The sequence below is a fragment of the Octopus bimaculoides genome, chromosome 4, assembly GCF_046866305.1.
Source record: "Octopus bimaculoides isolate indiv1 chromosome 4, ASM4686630v1, whole genome shotgun sequence".
Lineage (NCBI taxonomy): Eukaryota > Metazoa > Mollusca > Cephalopoda > Octopoda > Octopodidae > Octopus > Octopus bimaculoides.
In genome coordinates, this window is record NC_142931.1 from 18815303 (window position 1) to 18838590 (window position 23288).

Below are 23288 nucleotides of genomic sequence, written 5' to 3' on the forward strand. Positions count from 1 at the left end.
ATTTTAAAGGAGACTAGTGAGTCAGATATTAAAATGAAATAAATCTCTTGTGAATGAAACTTTCTAGAATAAATCTAATAATGAACCGAATTAAAAGTGAAGGCAGTTAATACAATAATATTTGTAAGAGAAGAGAAATTTGCTGACAAAGAAAGATGCTATTTGCGGAACAATAAAATCCTGCTGTAGATATCTTTGATTATATTGGAGACCATTAATTAGATTCCCATCAATGATTTCTGCAATTCATCATTAAAATGTATTTGGATGTTTTAACACTTGATAAAACGAACCTTCGGATTCTACCAGAATGATCAAGAAGAGCTATTGGGTGGTAAGTCACAGCTCAAGTTCCACATCAGTGCCATGAAAACAATGGCAAGATGCAAACTATTCTCTCCATAAAGTAGTTGTCAATGAAGATGACTAATAAACGTTGTGAGAGACAGACATTTGAATATTGCCGATGGCAAATCAAGTTCAAATATTAGTTATAATTAAATGACATGCATAGAGAACTAAGGACATTGTATACAGCTACTTACAAATCCTGGCTATGGGAGGTCATTATTCAAGTTTTTACAGTAGTTAATTAGTCAATTAACGGTTGATATCATAGATTCTAATATGAATTACAGCAGTTGCCATGGAGTTGTATTTTTCTTTTTAAATACGTTGTGGCTTTGGAGGTTAGCAGCCATTTGTTGATTATAGGTTTTGTATTTTTAGACAAAGCGTGTGTCTGTGTTCATGCATGTATGTGTGTTTGTGTACATGTGTGTGAGATGCTGAATTGTATCTCTTTGCTCTGCCATGAAAACCAATCACATCTTAAATCTCATATCCAGCTTGAAATTGGTATTTGAATTCAATTTAGAACCAATTTGTTTGTTCATTAAATCCATGCCTACAAGACATTTTGAGAATTTTTCTCATAGATACTGCTGTCACTTCAAAGTTAATTTGATCAGCTTCTATTGAATTCATACTGTTTCTTGTTTCTCACCTATCTCAGATTAAACAAGCTTTCACTGAGATCATGCCATATATTTAGATATATGTGTGTGTGTGTGTGTGTATGTATGTATGTATCTTCTACAATTTACCAAGTAAGCTAAAAGTTAAGTATTAATAGATTATAATCGCAACTTTCAAAGGAAAAAGATACTTGACTTTGTAAACATTGTGTATCAACCACATTTTATAATTGAAGCACTTCACACTATCTTTAATATTGAATGTTGCCTTCATTCCGTTTTTCTATTTTGCACATTACCCTTGGGTCAAAAAGGAGTTATTTTGAATTAGATGAGGTTTAAGACTGTTTCACTTGAAGAGATCATTAGTGAAATAAACCTTCTTTATTATTTCCTCCTTTTTTTTTATCCTTTTTAGCAACATTAACTGCCATGCCTTGTTATTGGAACTTACCAGTGATGGCATGTATTTCACGCAGTCATACTGCATTCTGTTTAATTACAAGGAAATGAAATTTATTTTTGCGTTTTTACAATATTTCGTAATTAACCTTTTAGCATTCAGGTTTCTTTGTCAACTGTTTTGCTTATTTATTCACATTGTTTTGAATTAATCACACATTATCTTGTAGCTTCAGGATTTCAATGGTGTGTTAGTATATTTTTAAAATGACATTGCAGAGTAAGTATGAGAGGTTGAATCTGGTCGGTTTAAACATAAAATGTGTAGAAAATTCAGGCTGGATATGGCTGGTTTAAATGCTAAAGGGTTAAACTTTAATATTTAGCATTTGTGTAAGTTAGATATCCCTGAAACCATGTCAAAGATACAAAATAAAGCATATTTTTTTCAAATTAGGAAAATGTATCATCAATGGTACATATAGGAGTCGCATGAAGTTTGCAATCAACCACTGGTGGTATATATGGTAATTAACATGTTAATCTATCTTCAGTGATGAAAGGAGCTTTTATAGCATATAAAAGACTCTATGAAGCACACCAAGTCTTAAAACATGTGAGAATGGTCAGGATAAGTTTATAAAACTTCACTCCTATTTTGCTGTTTACCATGTCAACAAATCAAATTTCTATTATCTAATTTATACCCTTATCATTTCTCTCTGTTATTCCTTAATATGAAAATTACTCTCTTCTTTTCATAAATTATGTAGTGTTACATAATATTAAATTAGTTTTTGTGTTCAGAATTGTTGGATGTGTAGAGGTTTCTTTTGTGTATTTATCTGGTATTATGTGTTTGGAAGTTAAAGCATTGAGCTGGCTAAATCGCTAGAATATCAGAAAAATGTTTTGCAGAATTTTTTTTGATCCATTATCTTCTGAGTTCAAATTCCATTGAGGTCACTTTTGTCTTTCATCCTTTTTGGGGTTGATAAAATTTGGACCAGATATGGCCGGTTTGAATGCTAAAGGGTTAAACATTAATATTTAGCACTCATGTACCAACCAAATACTGGGGTCGATGTAATCAACTAAACTCCTTCCCCTAAAACTGCTTGACTTGTACCAAAATTAGAAATAATTATTAGTTTTGAAGTTAAAGCTGTTAATCCTGGTGCCTCTGTTGAGTTTTATGCTTTATGATTGCAAGGGCATCAGTAAAAGTGATTTGGATTGCTAGGTTGTTTTTTTTTCTTTCTTTCTTTTAATCCTAAATGATTGTATAAATATAAATTTAAGGGGTAAAAATCAGTAGGGATATATTCATTGGGAACAACCTATTACAAGTAAAGATAAAAGAATCTGATGGGGTTCCAGTTGATCCGATCAACGGAACAGCCTGCTCGTGAAATTAACGTGCAAGTGGCTGAGCACTCCAGACACATGTAACCTTAACATAGTTCTCGGGGAGATTCAGCGTGACATAGAGTGTGACAAGGCTGGCCCTTTGAAATACAGGGACAACAGAAACAGGAAGAAAGAGTGAGAGAAAGTTGTGGTGGAAGAGTACAGCAGGGTTTGCCACCATCCCCTGCCGGAGCCTCATGGAGCTTTAGGTGTTTTTGCTCAATAAACACTCACAACTGCGATCCTAAGACCATGAGTCCGCTGCCCTAACCACTGGGCCATTGCACCTCCATAAAGATAAAAGAATATAAATTGGAAGAAATTTCACAAAAGGAAAATTTTCATAGAAATAAAAATGTAAAGATGCAAGCAGAGCATGCTCCTCTGACTCATTGGGAGAGGTGGGAATGGTGACTCCAAATAAGAATCAACTCAAAGCTGAACAATCTGCCCAATCCATACCAGCATAGAAAAGTGGAGTTCTGCTGCTGCTTATGATGACAGTAATCATGAAGATAACATCTCTTTTTTCTCCTCCTCAAAAATAGTAGCAATAATAATAATTTAGTTTGTAAAACATTTCATCTATTTAAATTTCTTTAATTACTATATTTTTCATAAATGTCCTTATTCAATTATTATACTTTCTTATTTATAGATGTCTTTCACCAAGACATGACATTGTGAAGTATGTATTTTTTAATTTTAGTTTATCCATTTTAAACATACGTTCTGTCTGGCTTGTATATTTACTTATGGATAAATGAATAATAATAATATATACACTTTCTCTCTCTCTGGGGTAGTCATGTGTCTCCTCTACAGCAAGACACTTGTTTCTGCTTCTCTACTATATTCTAACCTCTCATCACCTGACACAAAGCCACCTCCCTCAATACCACTCCTCGCTCTCAGTTGAGAGATCCTTCTCTTGCAAGTTACTTGGTGACTTTGCTAGTGCTACATATAAAGCACCCAGTCCGTTCTGTTAAGTAGTTGGTGTTAGAAAGGGCATCCAGCTGTGAAAAACCATGTCAAAGTAGACAGTAGAGTTTGGTGAAATCCTCTGGCTCACCAGCTCCTGTCAAACCATCCACCCCATGCCAGCACGGAAGACAGGCATTAATTGATGATCTTGTGTGGTTTTCTTATTAGAGCAAAATAAAACTGTAAGGTTTCAAAACAAAACTGGCATGCCAATTTTTAAAAATTATTGTTTTAATGACTCATTAATGGCCATTGACTAATGCAGAAATTTTAAGAAAAATTGTGAGGTGGTCTTGTATTTGCTTGTATTATGTACTTTGCTTAGTCCACATTACTCTGTAAGGAGCATAGGGCTAGTTTCCCAGTTTCTCTTGTGTATACTCGTCTCTGGATGGGACAACAATCCATTGCAGGATTACTCATTGTTACCAGCTGACTGGATTGGAGCAACATGAAATGAAGTGTTTTGCTCAAGAACACAATACATCGCCCAGTCTAGAAATTGAAACTACAATCTCATAATCATGAGTCGAACACTGTAGCCACTAAGCCACATGCCTCCACTCTATACTTTACTGGGCATATAATTGATGATGACTTAAAAACCAAAATATGTGGTTCTATCATCAAAATATTTATTGGAACTGAGAATCGAAAATATTGTATTCACTTATTGTCACTGTAAGGGAGTTAATGATAATGAAATACAAATGTCATATATTATTAAAATATACAAGATTTACATTAAAATAATGTCTAATCTTACATATTAATTTATTGTTTATGGTTCTGATCATATTGATTTGATTACAATGGTGTCCACTTTCTGCATATGGGGAACAATCAACAGAATATTAGTTGTCATTGCAGTAGGTGGAAGGTTTTTAATTACAGTACTTTATTTCAGAGATATATTTATACCATTCTGCCTCACTTACCATCACACACACACACACACACACACACACACACACACAAATGAGAGAAAGAGATGATGAATATTAGATACTTGTTTAATCAAGCTAGGATCTCTATCTTTTAATTGGAAGTAATGATAAATGTGAGCTGAGAGTTGCCTCTAGCTGAGTTGATAAGTCCTCACCTTCAGACCAATGAATGAATGTGTCACTGATTTATATCTTGTTATTAACAATATACTCTGACCCTCTAGCAGTGAGATTTTTCTTTGTTTTTTGGGGTTTTTTTAAATTTTGTTTTACAACTCGCAGTGATATTGTCCACCAAGCTATAAATAGGATCTCTGGACAAGTCAAGTTGTTTGAAAATGTAACTAGTAGAGTTGTGTTTTATTATTACTTTGCCATAGCAGAATCAGTAGAGCATCAGACAAAAGGCTTTGGTACTATTTCTTCAGATTCTTTACGTTCTGAATTCAAGTCTGGCTGAGGTCAATTTTTGCTTTTCATCTCATCTGGGTTGATAAGATAAAGCAGTAGTCAAGTACTGAGGTCAAACAAGATTCTGGTCCATACGTTCTGTCTGGCTTGTATATTTACTTATGGATAAATGAATAATAATAATATATACACTTTCTCTCTCTCTGGGGTAGTCATGTGTCTCCTCTACAGCAAGACACTTGTTTCTGCTTCTCTACTATATTCTAACCTCTCATCACCTGACACAAAGCCACCTCCCTCAATACCACTCCTCGCTCTCAGTTGAGAGATCCTTCTCTTGCAAGTTACTTGGTGACTTTGCTAGTGCTACATATAAAGCACCCAGTCCGTTCTGTTAAGTAGTTGGTGTTAGAAAGGGCATCCAGCTGTGAAAAACCATGTCAAAGTAGACAGTAGAGTTTGGTGAAATCCTCTGGCTCACCAGCTCCTGTCAAACCATCCACCCCATGTCAGCACGGAAGACAGGCATTAATTGATGGAACTCATTTACAATTGGAGCAATGTGATGAAAGCACAATGCACTGCCTCATCCAGAAATTGAAACCATGATTTTATGATCATGAGTGCTACACCCTGATCACTCAGCCACGTACTTTCATAGATATGCTGTTGAAATATAGAGAGAGCACTGGTGCTGGTGCCACATAAAAAGTACCCAGTACAGTTTGTGAAGTGGTTGGCAATAGAAAGAGCATAAAGCTGTAACAACCATGCCAAAACGGAAAATGGAACCTGGTGCTGCTTCTGGCCTTGCCAGCTCCTATCAAACTGTCCAGCTCATGCTAGCATGGAAAATAGATATTACATGATGATGGTAGCAGCTGGATTGTCGTTGATCATGGGTTTTAGGTCAGAGCTGATTCAACAGTTTAGAAACATGTCTACACGTTTCTTACTGATTCTAATACATCATTGACATAACTATTTCTTGTTTATAATTGATTGCTGTGTTTACAATGGTTCTTTGAATATGTGTGTGTGTGTGTGTATTGATATCACTAGATAGATAGATATAGATATATGTGTGTGAATGTGTATATAGATAGATAGATAGATAGATAGATGTGTGTGAATGTGTATATAGATAGATAGATAGATAGATAAGGAGAGAGACAGACAGACATTATGTATTAAAGCTATCTTCATCCAGGGCCGTACATTTCAAACAGAAATTTCTAGCACCACAATGGTAATTACAGACTCCCACCTTCCAATGAATCCCGTTTATTATACATTGTTTACAATCAAGGAAATGCTTGAAGCTACTGTTTTTATTTCATATATTTTTTTTTTCCTTTCTCTTTTCTTAATGATTTAATAACTAACCATTCTTGTTCTGTTTTTCAAGTTTTTCACCCTTTTGTTCTGCTTAACCCCTTCAGCTATGGGAGTTCAGTTTGGAAATTTATCAATTTCTCCAATCACACATCTTCTTACATCCTATCATCTTCTTACATCCTAATTCGTTACACTCTTATAAACTTTGTGGCCTTTCCTAACATGAACAGTTTTTAATCTAGTCAATGTGTCATTTCTGACTAAAATACCCGCCAGCTTCTTCTCATAAACATCTTCGCTTTCTCCTACTCTCTCTCTCTCTCTCTCATTTTCTTGCGCTCTCCACCCCCACCCCCCATCTCAACAGGGTACTTTTCTTACGAATCCTTTTATTCATGTTATTTATTTACAGTGTTTGTTTCATGGTTGTATTGAGCAAATTAGTTTGAACCTAATTCCACTTTTTCCATCTATTTATATTTGTTATGCAATGAGCCATACAGGACCTTACACCCACCCACACACACATACACACACACACACACACACACACACACACACACACACACACACACACACACACACACATGTACATATATATATATATATATATTACTTTATTTTATTTTATGGCTTGTGAATATCCTCTGACAGAAATTTCCTGATTTCTTATTGATGGTTTACAATTGAAAATATACATACATGCACAGGCTTAATGACTCATCATTGCCAGTGCTTCCTCAACGAATACTTCATATCCCCCACACACTCACACTTCTGCTAGTATTTGAGAGTGTTGTCTCTATCAGTGATGTTACTTGACTGTTTTTGGCAGTGGGGAGGCATCTTGCTTCTTCTGCCACACCACAACTACATTAAAGAATGTTACTCATTTCAAACTAATAAGGTACTAATTTGGACTGATAACTTGTTGAATTTTGATTATTTTCTTTAATATTTTCTTCTTTTTTTTTTAACCAGTTGCTTCTAACTCAGTATTTTGTCTTAGTAGCCAACGAGAGTGTTCTTCGCTGGTACCACATAGTTGTTCAACTTGCAAGAAATAACGTCAGATGTCTCTCAAACCACAATGTACCCTCTTATAAAAGCAAGAACACATTGGAGAATGGCATGGTCCAAAATACACAGAATCAAGAGCAAGAAATTTCTTAGAAATAAAAAAAAGACAGGGTGGTCACATTTGGAATGTGACTCAGTAGTCTGCTCAGAGCTAACTCAGGCTTTCAACACAACGATTCAGTATTCCCATAAAAGGAATACTCACAAAAAAAAAAAAAGAGGAAAGAATATTGTATATATTGTTTTTGTTTAAATCTTTAAAAGTGTAGACTATCTCATTTATGTTTAAATTTCTACAGAAATATGGCCAATATATTGATTTTTATCTGACTCTCTGGCACATGTCAAAGTGAGTGTTATATTTGCTCAAGTCTATTACTTATGTCATTCTCTTCTTCTCTTGTTTACGCTGAAGATAGATTGCAAAGTAGAAATTCCACTTATGTACTTCTAATTACTTAATTCATTCTATAACTTAATCACACACACATAAATAATTTACTCTAGATTAATGTTTTCAATTCACTACTGATCGGTTTTTGGGATTTTTTTTTAGTATGGATTTTTTTTTCATTTTGCAAAAACGGTTGTAAAGTATGTAAAGAATAAAAGTTTAGGAAGGTATAACAATGCAATATAGAACAAAAAATGGGCTGTATACCTGTTGTAACTTGGTAAACTGTAGTCCGATGATATTTCGGAATTAGAATTCCTTCTTCAGATCTTAATTTGCTGGAGTCTCTGCTATAAAGTAGTTTTGAATTAGAGCGTTCATAGAGATATAACAATAAAACAATATGTATATTGATTGGCTGTGTGGTTAAGAACTTTGCTTCCCAACCACATGGTTTTGGGTTCAGTCCTATTGTGTGGCACCTTGAGTAAATGACTTCTACAAATAGTCACATGTTGACCAAAACCTTGTCAGTGAATTTGGGAGACAGAAACTGAAAGAGGTCCATTGTGTATGTGTAGATATATGTGTGTGTGTGTACGTGTTTATGCCTCTTTGTCTTGACATTGCATGATGGTTGTAAAAGCACATCACTGTCATATAAAGTGGTATTATTTGCCTCCAATCTTCGATGGAAGCATGTTGGGTCATGGGGAAATATTACTTTACTTAGAAACAGGTGAGAGTTAGTGACAGGAAGGGCATCTGCTTGTAGAAAATCTGCATACACATGGCTTTGTGAATACAGAGTTCACTTGACAACCACACCATTATGGGTTGACTCCCACTGTGTGTCACTTTGAGCGAGCATCTTCTGTAGCTTCAGGCCAACCAATGCCTGTATGGAAGTCCACTCTGTGTATGTGTGTTTATGCATGACAGTGGACATTTCTGTGTCTTCTTATGACACCATCCAAGCAAAAAATAGTGGCACCATTCACAGCAAAGATTATATCTAGTAGCACTCTGTTTTTGAAACCCAGTGTAATAAATAATTCCTTAGTTGAAAATGGGTAATGAGTTACCAACAGAAGGGGCATTCAACTCTTAAATAAGTATAGATACAACCCATGCCAGTATGAAAAAAACAAATGTAAATAAGAATGTTTTATAAAATAGAGAGAAAAATAAAGTGGTCTTTCTATATACAGCAGAAATTTGATTTACTAGCAAGCTAATTTACTGGTCCAGTTTGGATTCCCTGTTGGAACTACTTGACATCATTTCCAATACTAACCTCTTTTAGAACTACATAAACATCAACTTATAGCATTGATATCCTCCTCCTCCTCTTCCATTTCTCCTCTTTTATGTCAATGTAAAAAAAAAATAAATGCATTTGTAAAGATTCTTTTCAAATGACATCAATTTAGTTTACTATTCCATTGCACTAAAGTTGTGAATCAGCAGAGATCTGTGTTATTTACTCTACATATTAAACCATCGATATTACATGCAATACACCGTTATATCAAAAATATTAATCCATATTCAGTGACATTCCGAGTCCTTCAGCTGGAAATAATGTTATTTCCAATTGAAGTCTTACCGTTTCTAAGTCTACTGATAGAGTTTTGCACAGACATCTTACTAAGTTAGTGTTTCATGTTTTTATTTGAATCTAGCACAGTCTGAGTTGGTTGAAAACTTTATTATTTCTGTATGCATAAATGTAATTCATAAAATGAAAATATGAAGTCTGTTGCTAATATTGATGCTTGGTACCAGGTCAGTCATGAATGAGCAAACTGGTGATAAAAGGCATTTCAACTATATATGCATTTTTCTTAACCATTTAGCATTGAAACCAGCCATATCCAGCTAAAATGTTCTACCTGTTTTATCTCCAAACTGGCCAAATCTGGGCTCTCACACCTACCCTACAATGTCATTTTAAACATAAACAGTCACCCCAATCAAAGTCTCGAAGCTGTGAGATAGAGTGTGCTCGGTTTAAAACAATGGAAATTAGAAAGGTGGCGAGCTGGCAGAATCGTTAGCACGCCGGGCAAAATGCTTAGCGGTATTTCGTCTGCCGTTACGTTCTGGGTTCAAATTCTGCCGAAGTCGACTATGCCTTTCATCCTTTCGGGGCTGATAAATTAAGTACCAGTTACACACTGGGGTCGATGTAATCGACTTAATCCCTTTGTTTGTCCCTTCTATGTTTAGCCCCTTGTGGGCAATAAAGAAATAACAATGGAAATTAGATTTGAAAGAGTAACTCGAATGCTAAAGGATTAACTCGTTTCAGTGATGAGACCTAAGCCATGCTAGGACACCACCTTGAAGTGTTAGTCAAGAAAATCGCCCTTAGTGCTTATTTTTTAGTCTGATATTTATTCTATCAGTCTCTTTTGCCAAGCCACTAGGTTACAAGAACATAAACAAAACAACACCAGCTTTGAAGTAGTGTAAAGAGACAAACACAGACACAAAGACATGCAGCTCACATACACACATATATATGCATAAAAGGCCTCCACACAGTTTCTGTCTAGCAAATTCACTCACAAGGCATGAGGAAGGGGGTTGGCTACTATTTCTAGCAGGCTGTGTAACCACATATAGACTCCTTCTTGGCTCTTCTTGTTTTTCCTTGGATCAGATCAACTTTTATCAAACAATTCATTGACATGATGAAAGCCTTCAATGTTCCAGACAATGGCATTTTTTTTTTCTTTTTTAATAGATTATATTGTAAGTAGGACTGCATTATCCAATGTGTTCTCTTTTTAAGATAGTAACATCTAATTTGAGAGATTTGACAGTTATTTCTAACAGGTTAAGTGAACCTGGTCACTTTGCATATGGTTTGAAAAAATATATTGTTTTTCTTCCCAGTTTTGTTATTATGTAACTAAATGTTATTAGAATATCCTTAATCTTCTTGCAATGGCTCTCTGTTCTAAACATATGTATAAGAGTAATGTGTTTGTCATAATTAATTTTCTTTCCATTTATTAACAGAGAGAAACTATTCAAGCAGAGCTTGGCGAAACTTCGAGAAGAAGTAATCAAGGCAAACACTTTGGTGAGAGAAGCCAACGACTTGGCACAAGAAATGGGTAGACAGACTGAATTCCATGTCACCCTTCAGATCCCTGCTGCCAATCTCAGCCCAAACAGACGTGTAAGTATTTTGTATAGGGCTTCTTTTTGTCTTTGGAGTATTATTTAATATGAAAACTCTATCCATGGAAAATAATCATTCACTAAAACCAAGCTCAAATTCGTTCTCTTCTTTTTTTTTCCTTCTTGAGCCTCATAACTCATTAGGCCAATTACCCACTTTCCATGGCATATAAGTAACCAAAATCACAACGTTCCCTGTTGACGGGTCCAAAGCCAACAATTTTGAGGGAACAAGACAATTGCATCGACCCCAGTACTTGACTGGAACTTTATTTTATCAACCTCAAAGAGATAAACGGCAAAGTTGACCTGGGCAGGATTTGAACTCAGACTCTAAAGAGCTGGAAGAAATGTCACAAAACATTGATGTGCTAATGATTCTGCTGGCTCAGTGGCTTCTCTCTTAAATAGAAGTTGATAATCTTTAGAGCTGTGGATATCTACACACATTTCTTTTTTTTTTTTTTTTTTTTTTTAACAATCAATATATTAATTTATAACATTTTAACTTTTTTTTTCATTTTTGCAACCGTTAAGTATTCAGTGTTTGCTGAGAATTAATGACTTGGTGCTTAAAGTATTGGAACATTGATTCAGACATTGCCAAAGGCAATTACTTTGTGTTCTGAGTCAAGACATATTGCTCTAAATAGCAAGTAACTCAACCTCATAGATGAAAAAAAACTAGCATGTATGTACAGGTGCAGCTATGTGTTTAAGAAGTTTGCTTCACAAACACGTGGTTTTGAGTTCAGCTCCACTGTGTGGCATCGTGGGCTAGTGCCTTCTATTATAGTCTCAGGCCAACCAAAGCTTCGTCAGTGGATTTGTTAGATGAAAACTGAAAGAAGCCCACCCTCTGTCTGTGTGTGTGTGTCCTTGTCTTGACATTACATGATGTAAATGAGTGTTGCTGCCATACATGCAGCATCATTCATTTCCAATATTCTTCAAAGAAATGTCTGGCCATAGAAAAATAGTAACCTTGTTTGCAAGCGAGGGTTAGAGTCAAAAGGGGCATCCAGCCATAGAAAGTCTGTTTTAACCCTTTTTGAATTAATCGTGCATTATCTCATAGCTTTGAGATTTTGATGATGTGATTGTTTATTCCTAGAATAATATTATAGGGTAGGTGTGACATGTTAGATCTGGCCTGTTTGAACATAAGACAAGTAGGATAGTTGGGCTGGATATGGTCTGTTTAAATCCCAAAGGGTTAATAAACCCTATTTTACCCATGCAAGTAAGGGAAGATAGACATTACAAAAATGATGGTCATGAAATGATATAGATGAGAAGTCAGCAATAAATGTGGTGTATCTTCACCAACCATTTACACAAATTCTTGAATTCATAACACTATTTGAGACCATGCTAAATATGTAGATGATAAAACATTTCCAAAGAAGAAGAAATTACGTTTATTTAATGAGATGTACAACAAATAGGGGCCAAACAAATAAGTTTGTGAACTTAGTTATTCATTCATATATACTAAATGTGTAAGGTTCAGGTATGGTTGTGTGGTTAAGAAGTTCACTTCACAACCACATGGTTTTTGAGTTCAATCTCACTGCACTGTACCTTGAGCAAGTGCTTTTTACTATAGCCCTGGGTCAAGCTATGGTGCATTTGTGTTCATCTTTGTTTGTCTCACATCACTTCATGACTGGTGTTTGTTTGTTTGTTTGTTTGTTTATGTTCCCATAACTAAGCAGTTTGACAAATAGAAACCAATAAAATAAGTAATGGGGTTAGTTTCATTGACTAAACGTTTGGAGCCCCAGGGCTGCAGTCCAATGACTGAAACAAGTAAAATAATTAAAGAGCACTGTGTTAGATTTCTTGTGGCTTCATTCATTCTATCCACCGTAAATCTTATACTAAATTGTCACATTGACTTAATAGTAGATTACATACCAGGATAATATGAGAATGGCTTCATGACTTACATTTCTAAGCACAGATCTGCCTCTGCCATAAATAAGTTCAACAGAATGATGAAGAAGACAGGTAGAATCCATGCTAATTGATTTGCTGCAATTGTATTGCAAGATTATCGGTTTGCCATTCTCTCACCTGATACATCAGGTTCATTTAAATCTGCTGATATGAATCATAAGTCACCCAGCAAACAAATAGATATTCATTGCTATGTAATAGCTTTCTTCAGTCATCTGCTTTTCTTCATACTAAATCTTTGATAAATCTATTTCTTATTTGTATCCGTTGTTATAGTTGAAAGTGAACTTTTCATTTGTACAATGACGGAAATTTATCTGAGACCAGACTTGATGATAACAGAATTTTTTGCAAAATAAAACAAGTTTAATTAATAAAGAGATTTTAATTACTTAAAAAGAAAAAGTTGATAAATATTGAAAGTTTATAAATAAACATTGTATGAAATATTTTTTAGAGAGTTAGCTTCATAATACTCTTTGCATTAAGTATATTAACACTAATTAACTTTAACAGAAAATATTTGTGATCATTTAATAGACAAAAGCATACAATAATAACTAAGTTTGTCTCTTTGTATATAAAGCTGATTGATCTTTGCTTAATATAAAGTTCATACAAGATGATAAATCTTGGACAATAGGATGGAACAGTGTGTTTAATGATCTTTTCCTTTTTTCCAATTAAATCTGATACACAGTGAAAAAAAAACTTTTTCCAAATGAACATTTATGTACTTCCTGTTAGCATGAATATATTGTTTAATATCTAACGCCATAAAACAATCTGTAAAATTTATTCATGTTGTTCTAATAAACGATTTCTTCTTTTCCTTGCCTCTGCTGTTTTATAGAGAGGAGCATTTGTAAGCGAGCCAGCAATTTTAGTGAAGAGAAAATGTCACAACAGCCAGATTTGGTCAATGGAGAAATTTGAGAACAAAATTATTGATATGCGGGAGTTGTATGATGAAAACAAAACTTTGGCACATCCATTGATGGTACTAGAAGAATCTGATGATTACTCGGTCGGTGTTGCTTTTTGCATGGCTTGTCGCTTGACTTTCACTTCTCTGTCTTATATAGGTTTCAATATCCATTAATCGTTTTTCTACAAATTGATATTTATATTAGACTGACAGATAACTTATTACTTTAAACCTCATAAAATAACATAACAGACAATTGTAAATTCATGTTTAGATTTCTGTCTTAGAACTATATTGTAACTCTGCACTAAACCATTGAACTTTGAGAGTCAGTGAGTCTGAGTTCAAGTCCTGTTCACATTTTTTTTTTTTACCTTTATGAGGACAATACTAAGTTTCATCTCTTGAAATACACTGATTTACATAGTTCAATAAGAGATGAGGAGAGTAAAGGTCTATTTTGCTTTAAAAAAAATCAACTTGAAAATGACATTTTAGTTTGAAAAATCTGTTTCTAATTGCTGTATAAAGTTATTTAATTAAACTTTTATCAGTAATTACAGTAATCAGAAAATAATCAGTCTAGATTAGTCATCCAGTATTATTGCATTTTATCTCACTAATAATGTTTGTTAATCAGTGAGTCAGTACTTGATTTTAACTAACACAAATACATCCATCACTTGACCTCTTCTAATAAGACGTATATGTACACACACACATACATACACATATATACATGCATGTGCATATACATATATAGATGTATGTATATATACATGCATGTGTATTCATATATTTTATATATAGATGTATGTGCGTATATATATATGTGTTATTTCTTTACTACCCACAAGGGGCTACACACATAGGGGACAAACGAAGACAGACAAACGGATTAAGTCGATTATATCGACCCCAGTGCGTAACTGGTACTTTATCGACCCCGAAAGGATGAAAGGCAAAGTCGACCTCGGCGGAATTTGAACTCAGAACGTAGCGGCAGACGAAATACCGCCAAGCATTTCGCCCGGCGTGCTAACGTTTCTGCCAGCTCGCCGCCATGTGTGTGTGTACATACGTATATATATGTGTGTGTATATATATGTATGATGGATTAGTTTTATGTAATGTATCTATATCTCTTCTTTAATAGCCCATGGGGGGAATATCAGCTGAAGGCTATAAGCTAATGGCACCCTCATCAGTTTTATTATATTGTGTAGCTGCTAACATTAGTGACATGTCTTCCTCTCAGTAAACTAATTTATAAACCAGGTAGACTGGGCAGTCGAGATTTGTGTGTATTTTCCAAGTATACAGTTTAGCTCTGGTGACAAGAAACTATCCATCAGTCTTCATCCAGTCTGCCATTTGTCATTGTCACTTTTACTATGTTCACTGTAAAGGAACTTCTACTAACATTCAGAAGCAAAAGATGTTTTATCAGGAAATTTTAGTTACCATTTTTATTGCTTTGATAATTTAAAATTTTGATGGGATCTTTCATTTGTCAAGGTAGAATTAAGAATAGGTAAATTTAAATTTAATTTCTTTCTGCACAGCTTTACCTGCATTGCCCACTGCTTTTTTCTTTTCTTCTTCTTTTTTTTTTTTTTTTAAATAGTTGGGGATTCCTTTTGGATCAGTTATTTTCAATTTGTCTTCAGAAATGTGCTAGATTAATGTTTCTTGCTGTATAATGGTTTCAAATTCATATTCTGCATCAAACATTGCATGAAATCATTTAAGAAGTCAGTTTCTTAAATTCGCTTGCTTCAATCCAATATGTTATAAATTTGCTATCTCTCTCTTGCAAACTTTGGATAACTTTCTAATAGCACCAAAATCAAGAGGTTATATACTATGTACCCTGTTAGTAAACCAAATTTAAATTCTTTTTTTGGTGTGTTATTAATTTTCTCAGGAATTCTAGAAATCCTTTGGTTTTATGTAATTTTACTGTGACATAAAATTAATTTTATCAGCTACATAGTTACATTTTGTATTTTTAGGATAGTCTATTAATGCTTGAAAGTAATTAGTAAGATTTTTATAAAACTCTAACGTTTTTGGTGTAGTGATTTGGAATAAAACTTAATGATTGGTTAAAACTATTATAGTGCTACTGTATATCACCAACATGTAAACACAGACATTCTTAGACAAGTTGATACATAAAAGGTTAAAAGGATATAGCTATCACTCTTATCATTTTCAGTGACTCAAACCATTTCTTTTGTTACCATTTCTTACTTTTAGAAAACTGGCTTCTTTCTTCATCTTTTTATTTGCATTTTGATTACCATTATTTACAATTTTCCTCTCAAAATGTACTTTTCTACTGCTTCATCTTTACTTCCACTTTACTCAAGTGGTAGTATCTCTAAATATGGATGAAGCATTTTGCAGCAGTATTGCAAATATTGACAAAGCATCATGTAGTATCTTCAAATATTGACTAAGATTTTTTTTTTTTTAATTCTATTCCAATCCTTCAGAAATTAATTACAGTTACACTGATAGTTTAAAAATGGAAGCTTGTTTTACTTTTGAAAGTGAATCAGTGCTAAGCCAGTTATTCTATACAGATTCAGCTGAATAATTTAGTTTCATTTGTAGCATGAACGGAACGATAAAATGTTTTTAGAAAATGATGTAAGTCTTGCGCAAACATTAAATCCATCCTCGGCTCCATCTTACTCCAGCTATCTTCTATAGATTAGCATTAAACATCCCCTGTTCATTTGATTCTTTAGAAAAATCTTTAAATATGATTACTTGCTTTTGATCTGAGCCAAAATTCCAATCTATAAGAAAACCAAATCTATTTTGTTATAACAGAGATGCAACCAAACAAAAAGTTCCACACATTCAGTTGAGAGTCAGGCAAGCAAAGTAAACAAATCTTTTGTTTTTCTGTATTAATGTCATTTTTATAACTAGTAATGAGAGAAGTATTTGTTAGTTTTTTTTGTTTTTTTTTTGTGTCTTGTGTTTTCGTTCTTTTGCCCCATGCCACACATTTTGTGTGTGTATGTATTTCTTGATTATTTTGTGTGGTTGTTTTATAAATGCACATGTTTGTGTTTGTGTGTGTGTGTGTGCATAAAACCCATACAAATAAATAAGTATCACGCTTTCATAAACAAGTATACATGTTTAATAGATACTTCATATAAATCTCTCATATATGTATGTGTGTGTGTGTGACTATTATACACACACAAATATGCACATATATGCATATATATAGATAAATATGTACATATATGTAAATAGATAGATGCAGATATACACTCACATATATCTATAAGTATATGATATATAAATATGCATGCGTATATATATATATATAATACAAAAAATATATATGCATTTATACACACATATATGTATATACTTTCATCTACATGTGTATATAGATGCATATCAGGGTACAGGACATTAGAACAATGAACTACAGACAACGGAACGAACACATAGGAAAACAGAAAGCCACTTGGAATTATTCATCAGCTGCCTCTATTCTAACTCAACGTTTCGAAGATATATATATATATATATATATATGAAATATATGTTAGTATGGGTGCACATTTTCACATGACAGCAGCAAACAATCAGAAATAAAGGTAACAAAATAGTGAAACTCTTAATAATGTGAACAGCACCAGTAGTAACAAGCGAAGATGAATGAAAATCTGTTGGGGAAGAATGTAATATCAGTGAACATATTGAAGTAAACAACTTCTGTTCTTTGATATTTCTGATTACATAGTTACCACCAAAAATAGCTACCAGCCTTGTAGAAGAAAAGATTTCACAACAAACTTGCATATTTATACAAACAGTTGATTATTCAACACATTTTTGTCTGTGTATGTGTGTGTGTGTAGATAGATGTGTTGAATATATTAATGCTTGTTCTTATGACAAGTTGTTATAAAAACAATTTAAAATTAGACTGAAAAAATACTCAATACTTTCTGTAGAGCACATATTTATTATACTTTTACCAGAAGGATGACAGCAACTTTGAAGTTTTGCCAGTCCAATATAGACTAGCAAGCCAAAACTTCAAAGTCACTGTTACCCCTCTTCTTGTAAAAGTATAATGAATATATAAATATTTTTTACGAACACTTTTTTTTTCTGTGCAAAGCAGTTTGTGGGAGAGCTTAGTAAAAGTGAAAATAATTAGATATAGAATGATGATATCTACATGCAATGACATAGAGCTAATACAAAGGGACACTTGAAATTAAAATCAGACCATATTTTAAAATAAAGGTATGCTGTCTCCAAACATATTGTGTTTCTTGTGGTCAGATATTCATAAAAATCCATGGTCATCGTATGCCATTGCTGTAAGAGCTGCAAAGAGAAATGGAGAAGTGTGTTGCCAACCCTTACCTGTTTCCAAGCTGACATGTTTCCATGGAAGATTGGAAATGGACACCACTTGTATGACAGTGATGCTCATTTACAACTATCACACAATGCCAAGACAAAGAGATATACATATATGATGAGCTTGCACACACACACACACACACACACACCTGTGTGTATGTATATATGAGTATGTGTACAATGTAGCAACAGGTAGAAGTATATGCTCAATATAATTGGGTGTTATTTATTGATTCAAAGTTAATGGTCTCACTCTGACTCTACTCTAACACTTGGCATTGGATTACTCCATGTATTGAGTACTCTTTCTCAAGTAGCTCAAAACACAAACACACACACACACATACACATACACACACACATATACATGTGTGTGTGCTCAACCTGTACAAAAGGAAAGCTACTGGCCAAATACCAACACTTACATAAATACTCTCTGGCACACACACACACACATACATATAGAGGGCTTCATTATCCCTGTTAAATAAATGCATGCATAATCTACCTCAGGTGTTTACTTTTCGCTTTCATGTTTCAAACTCTACAACAATGTCACACAAACATGCATCCATACACACGTGTGTGGGCTGTGCATTTTGGCTATTTTTGCTTTTGCATGGTGTATGTTTTTTTTTACTTCGTTTTATATTTGTTTGGATTATAGTACTGTTTTTCTGCATGTGTGTGCATATATATATATATATATATATATATATATGTATGTATGTATGTATATATATACATATATATATATATATATATATATATATATATATATATATATATATATATATATATATATATATATATATATGCAGAATCCTTTGTGTTTTGTTTTTATTTTTACATTTACAATTTATATATATATGTATATATATATGTATATATATGTGTGTATATGTATATATATATATGTATATATGTGTATTTATATATATGTATGTGTGTGTGTATATATATATATATATATATATATATATATTTATAAATTAGATTATCATCTTGTTTTATTAGGCTTATTGCTTAATTAGAATGTGGTTGTCTTTTTATTTTGCTCTCTCTTTCTCTCTCTCTCTCTCTCTCTCTCTCTCTCTCCCCCCCTTTCTCTTACTTCATGCATATACATGTGTGTATATATGTATGTATATACATATATACACATATAATCACACATTGCCTTCCTCGTCTTTCTGCACCCCTTAATCTGTTATTTTCAAGCAATAGGAAAGAACCTTTTTTCTTTTCTTTTTTTTCTTTTTTTTTTTTTTTGGTTTTTTTTTTCTATTTTCATAACATAATTGTTGTTGCTGCTGCTGCTGCTGCTGGTGTTTGTAGTTGCTATGAATCACCTCTTCATATACCTGTTTATGTTTTTCTACTTTTATACTGTTTTGCTGTATTTTGCTCTATTCTCTCTCTCTCTCTCTTTCTCTTTCATACACATACATGTTTCGTCTCTTTCTCACTTTCTCCCTTTCTCTCTCTTATGAATGAATGCTACAATGAAATTTGTGTTTTTGTTCCTATAACAGTGATTATTATTATTATTAATTTTTATTATTATTATTATTATTATTGTGTGTGTGTGTGCGTGCGTGCCTGTTTTGTGGTTGTTTTCTATTGCCAATGTTTGAAATATGCTAGAGCTGATGGGAAATTCTAATAGGCAGTTCTTTTATTCCTACTTTGATATTCCAATAAATTCTTTGTCTATTTGTTGCCATGGCAATCTGAAGAACTGCTCCATTCTAATAGTATCTCTATTCATTCAACTGTCCTGAATTTACATTGTCAAAGAATACAGCAAGGTCCATTGAATCTGACCTTTCACCTGTGTGCAATACAAAACTAAAGTTTACTTTGGAAAATTTTTGCATTGCACTAGAATTTTCTAGGGTCTATTATTATCATATTATCATCATTATTATTATTATTATTATTATTATTGAAACATTGACTAAAATATGTTTTGTATAGTTTTTTTTGTTTGTTCATTAGTAATTGTATTTCATTCGAATGTTAAGGAGCTTAATTAATAGAACCAACTTTTAATGAAAGTATATCGGTTTGTGTGACTGTGTTTATATGTGTATGAGGATGTTATACGTAACTATGCAGGTGTGTATGTGTGTGTGTGTTTGTATGTTATAAATTGGTATTATATCAATGTGTGTGGATGGAAATGTATGCACACATGTATATATATGCATGTATGTATACATGCATCTAAGTGTGCATGCATATATATATATATATATATATATATATACACACACACACACACACACACACATATATACACACATGTATGTACATGCATATATACGTATGAATATATGTATGTATATGTATAATATATATATATATATATATATATATGTACATACATGTGTGTATATATATGTATGTATATACATATATATGTATGCATTTATGTGTGTGTACATGCATATGTATGTTTATGCATGTATATATATATGTATGTATGTATATATATATATGTGTGTGTGTGTGTAAATATGTATGTATATGCATATATATGTATGCATTTTATATATATATATATATATATATATATATATATATATATATATACATATATGTGTGTGTATATATGCATATATATGTATGCATTTTATATATATGTATATATATATACACATTAGTGTGTGGGTGTGTCATCATCATCATCATCAGTGAACATCTGGCTTTCATGCTGGCACAGGTTGGATTGGTTGACAGGAGCTGGTAAGACGGAAGAATGCACCAAGCACTAATGTAAGCTTTGGCATAGTTTCTATGGCTGGATACCCTTCTTAACACCAGCCACTTTACAAAGTATGCTGGGTGCTTTTTACATGGCAGCAGCAAGGTCACTGTGTAACTTGCAAGACAAGACCCCTACCTAAACTGAGGGGAGAGGGGGTTGAGGGAGTAGCTTTGTGTCAGGTGATGAGAGGTTAAATAGACATAGAAACAGGGGTATTGCTGTAGAGAAGATACAAGGCTACCCCACTTGGGGAGAGAAAATAGAGAAGACGTGCCAGGGCATACCCTTAAGGTACAAGGAGGTGAATGTAAGTGGAGTTTGGATTGGGCAGGGTGGGTGAGCAGGGAGTTCATAAAAGTGCAAAAGGCAAGTGGGGGAGAGGAGGAGGAGGCAGGGGAGAGTTGTGGGGATAGCAGTGTTGTTGTTGTTCTTGTTGGCAGGTGGGGGAACAGGGGAGAGAGATCGTTAATCAGCATTGCATTGGACTGTGAGAGCAGGGTGGGGAGAGACAAGCATAGTGCATGAGATGTAATTTGGTTCATTAATGGGGTGGAGGGGTGAATTGATGTAAGGTGTGGGTAGAGAAATAAAATATTACACTCTGCTTTGAGAACTCTGATTTGCTGAGGTGGGCAGAGTATGTTTGTGTATATAAATGTGTATGTGTGTATAAATATATATATATATGTATGTGAACGTGTGCATGTGTATATATGTGTGTGTGTGTGTGTTTGTATGTATGTGTATATATTTGTATATATGCATGTGCATTTGTATATACTTTTGTACATGTATGTCTGCATAACATGAATATATTTGCATACATACATACATGCATATATATATATATATATATATACACACACACACACACACACACACACACACACACACACGTATGTGTGTGTGTGTGTATTCCAGCATGTGTCTATTTAAGGACATGTATATGTGAGTCTATGTGTATATATGTGTGTACATGTGCTACTCTAGTCATTTCATGAATTATTATGATTATTGTTATTATTATTATTATCATTATTATTATTATTATTATTATTATTATTATTATTATGTTTATTATGAGTGAATTTATGTGCCAATTTCTTCTGTAGGACGGAAATGCTCCTAAAGGTGATCCTTTCTATGAATCCCAAGAAAACCACAACTTGATTGGTGTTGCAAATGTCTTCCTGGAATGCCTTTTCTATGATGTCAAGTTAGACTATCATGTCCCTATTATTAGTCAACAAGGAGAGGTATTATTCATTTTTGTTTGTCTCCTTTGTATTTCTCTATCTTATTTTGTTTCATTTCTTATGTATTGCACAACTCTACAACAATATACACCATGTTCCTAAATTTGTGCCCTTTATAAAACATACTTTTACAAACATCTCAATAGAATTAGTCTAAACTCACATCTTTAGATATACATCATCATCGTCGTTCTGCATCTGTTTTCCATGCTCAGTTTTTAGTGTGATCCTAAACGTGTTGGAGAACCAGATCTCACTTGAAATTTTATTTTGGCTAAGTTTCTATAGCTGGATGCCATTCCTAACACCAATCATTTTATAGTTTGTACTGAATATATTTAATGTGCAACCAGCACTAAAGAGGTTGTCTTGTCATCAGCAAGACCGAAAAGTCCTCTTGGTTCCGTACTTCATGGTCTGCATTGGGTGGATTTTATCATGTATCAGCACAAGATGTTGTCATATCTTTGACAAGACTGAAGGATCTCTTCCACACTTTACATAGAGCATTAGGTACACTTTTTCATGGAATCAGCACTAGAGAGGCTTGCTATGTCCTCGACAGGATTACATCATCATCATTTAACATCCATTTTATATGCTGGCATGGGTTAGGCGATATGACCAGAGCTGGAAAGCAGGGGAGTTGCACCAGGTTCCAATCTGATTTGGCTTGGTTTCTACAGTTGGATGCCCTCCCTAACACCAATCACATTACAGAGTGTTCTGGGTGCTTTTTACATGGCACCAACACGATTACAATTAGCTAACATTCATTACAGACTGACGACTTTGTGAGTTTCAAAATTACA

General features: G+C 33.6%; 1 protein-coding gene across 50 annotated transcripts in view; it reads left to right on the plus strand.

The window, feature by feature from the left end:
- Positions 1-23288, plus strand: part of LOC106881370 (kinesin-like protein KIF13A) — a 692738-nt gene that overhangs the window by 569457 nt on the left and 99993 nt on the right. For 14 of the 50 annotated variants that reach the window (XM_089350411.1, XM_089350421.1, XM_089350402.1 and 11 more), the window contains 5 exons: positions 3448-3477; positions 10977-11139; positions 13957-14130; positions 16876-16929; positions 22333-22476. In XM_089350411.1, the coding sequence (XP_089206537.1) occupies positions 3448-3477; positions 10977-11139; positions 13957-14130; positions 16876-16929; positions 22333-22476 (565 nt within the window). The remainder of the gene's footprint in view (positions 1-3447; positions 3478-10976; positions 11140-13956; positions 14131-16875; positions 16930-22332; positions 22477-23288) is intronic. The other 36 variants (XM_089350407.1, XM_089350417.1, XM_089350419.1 and 33 more) reach the window with 7 other exon arrangements.